Genomic DNA, 2896 nt, shown 5'->3' on the forward strand with positions numbered 1-2896 from the left:
TTGTGGCTCCTTCATTTAACAATGTCATGTTCCCGAATCACGCTTAGTCATTCATTCAGAGTCATTCAGGTCGACGAGACACAGTGAGTAGAGACAGACGGCGTCACCCAGGAGAGACAGGGGAGAGAGAGAGGGGAAAGAAAGATTCCAATCGAATTTTGTTCCAAAACGCTGGATGGGACTGGCCAGAGAGCGGGAGTGTGCAAAGAACAGACCAGAAGATGCTTGGATAGCATGGCTGTGGCAAAGCAGTCAGGCAGCGGTCCTGAGGGACTTACAGACACATCCTGTCAACACAGAGGGAAAGCAGAAGCGTTCACAATCCGGTGGGGAGCTACAGGGAGCCGTTTGCCCAAAACATGCCACAGAACACGAGTTCCATGGAGTGATCTAAGGGAAAAAGGGTCCCATGGTTCGTGTGAAAGACCTGGTTAGAGAACTGGATTTCTTTGCTGCAGGCCTTGTCAGAGCCTTTAAAACGTTCAGGTGCCTTATACACACCCCAGAGGGGAGGTAGTATGCAGGGCTCCGGAAACCACTGGTTTACAGAAATCCCCCCACTGAGCCACTCACAGACTCTTTTCCTTTCTCGGAGATTTCGTGTGACCACCGTAACCTCACACTTTACCTTACACGGATTATTTCGTCATCCCTCCAAACGTCCCTTTGCCGTTGGGGCTATAGTTTGCAAGTTCCGGGACAGGAAAAGCCTTACGACCCAGAACTGAACCCCCGGCTGTGGATTTTTCTCTACTTTCTCAACAATGTGCCCGATGCGCGCTTCGAAGACGACTGGAGCGCTCAATGACTATTTTCTATTTAACCCTGAATTTACCAAGGCAAAAGCAATTTTCTGAGCCCCCCCCGCCTTCCGCCCAACCCTCTCAACTACCCCCAGTGAATCACAGAACTCGTTCACGAGAGGACACGGCAGTATTTTATATACCTTCTGGAATCAACGCTCAGTTCTAATCAGAGTGCCACGCACCACAGCCCCCCCCCCCCCGCACCTCCCCCCTCCCGCGCCCCGCCCTCAGCAGCCCTGCGGCCCCGCCGCCTCCCGCGCCCGCCGGTCCAGGAGGCTGCCGGCCAGCGCGCGCGCCTGGTCCCCCCGGGGGGCCCTGGAGAGCTTCTCGAATTCCTCCAACGTGGCGTCCTGCTCCCGGGAGATGTGCTCCCTCCTCTGCTGCTTCCTCCGGAGGGCCTCCTTGATGCCCTCGATGTGGCACTTGCCCTCCTTCTCGGCTTTCAGCTTCAGGACGTGCTGGTTCTCCCCCCGCAGGACGCCGAGCTCGTCCCCGCCGCCCCCGGCCCGCCGCGCCCTGCGCTCGGCCAGCTCGGTCAGCAGCCCCTTGTGCGCCGGCACCTGCTCCCCGGCCTCCGCGCGCCGCCGCCGCACCTGCTGCAGAGGCTCCCGGGGCCGCTGCGCCCCGGGCCCCAGCTCCCTCCCCAGGCCCGGCTGCGCCCCCGGGCACCGCTGGGCGCCCTGCTCCTGGGACAGCTTCCTCAGCAGCTCTTCGGCCTTGGCCTGGCAGTCCAGGAGCACCTTCCGGGCCTGGTAGTTGACCAGGGAGCTGAGGTTGGTCTCCCGGACCGGCTCCTGGGTGTCCGTGGGGTGCAGGCCCTGCCGGGGACCCGCCCGCTCGGGCCTCTCGGGCTCGGGCGCGCGCAGCTCACGGCTCTGCCGGGGGGTCGCCGGCGCGAGCTTCGGGGCGCGCTCCGGGTCGTCGTCCGGCCTCGCGGGGCCGTGGCGCCGTCGGACGCGCCGCTCCTGCTGCCGCCACTGCTCGCGGCTCTCGTGCAGAAGCCGCTCGCGCTCCCGCTCCAGGGTCCGCTGCACCTTCTGGTCCGAGAGCCTCAGCTCCTCCCAGGCGGCGGCCGCCTGCTGCTGCAGCTCCCGCATCCTCTGGGCCTTCCGGAGCCGGGTCAGGACCAGGGCCACGATCTTCTGGCCCCTGGAGGTCGTGAGCGCCTCCTCCAGCTCGGTCCTGAGGAGCTGGGCGCGCGGGCTCGGCCGCTCCTCGCGCGACGCTGACGGCTGGGACGGCTGGCGGGCCGCGGACTCCCCGGGGTCACTGCCTTCCCGCAGGTGGGCGCACGCGCAAGCCGCCGGCGCCCCGCACTCCTGGGACCGCCCCGAAGACCTCTGGGGCAGAGCCGAGGACAGGGACCGGCGACCCGCTCCTCCGCACGGCGGCACTGCCCACTGGTCTCTGCTCTGCGCCCTCTGCGCCCCGAAGGTCCCGCCCGGGGGGCTGGACGCTCCCTCGGGGCAAGGTGGGGGTGAGCCTCCCCGGGCTGGAGGGCAGTGCCAGGGCCCTGGGGGCTGCCGTCGCCGGGCCGGGCCTTGAGCGCCGGCCCCCGGCTCGCCCCAGGCGTCCTCCAGGCGCCGTCCGTGGGGCCGGGGCCTCCTGGCGCCGTCCGGGGGCCCAGTGGTCACGTCGGTCAGGCTGCGGCTCTCTCGGGGCGAGTTCGGGCACCTGCGCCTTCGAGGCCGCGCGGTGGGCGCGCAGCGGGCATGTGGCGAAGGTGTCCCGGCCTCGCTCCCCGAGCCCGGGGTGGTGGCCCCCGAGCCCGGGTCCAGGAGGCAGCTCGGGCAAAAGCGGCCTAAGCCCTCCATACTCGCGCCCGTGTCTGGCTCAGCGGCGCTGCGGGGGGGTCGCTGGGGGGGGGGGCTGCCCCGGCTCCGTGCCTGTGACGCCCCGGCTACTTCACAATGCTCCCCGGCCGGGCCTTCGGACAGCCCCACCGCCTGGGGCCGCAGGTATCAGGGGGCCCAGAAGCTGAGGGTGCACGGGGAGCCCCGGGGGTCTCAGGAGAGGACTGAACTCGCGTGTGTACACCTTCACGTGGCGGGATTTTAACGGAACCGGGAGAGGGCGTCACCCCAGCATGG

At 67.3% G+C, this 2896-nt stretch overlaps 1 protein-coding gene across 1 annotated transcript; it reads right to left on the reverse strand.

Annotated features, from left to right (window-relative positions):
- Positions 1 to 1024: 1024 nt before the first annotated feature.
- On the reverse strand, positions 1025 to 2676 carry CCDC185 (coiled-coil domain containing 185). The gene has a single exon (XM_045455781.1). It carries the CDS (start codon positions 2618 to 2620, stop codon positions 1034 to 1036), a length of 1587 nt encoding a protein of 528 aa, XP_045311737.1. The 5' UTR covers positions 2621 to 2676; the 3' UTR covers positions 1025 to 1033.
- Positions 2677 to 2896: the final 220 nt, after the last annotated feature.

This window comes from Leopardus geoffroyi, chromosome C3, assembly GCF_018350155.1.
Source record: "Leopardus geoffroyi isolate Oge1 chromosome C3, O.geoffroyi_Oge1_pat1.0, whole genome shotgun sequence".
NCBI lineage: Eukaryota > Metazoa > Chordata > Mammalia > Carnivora > Felidae > Leopardus > Leopardus geoffroyi.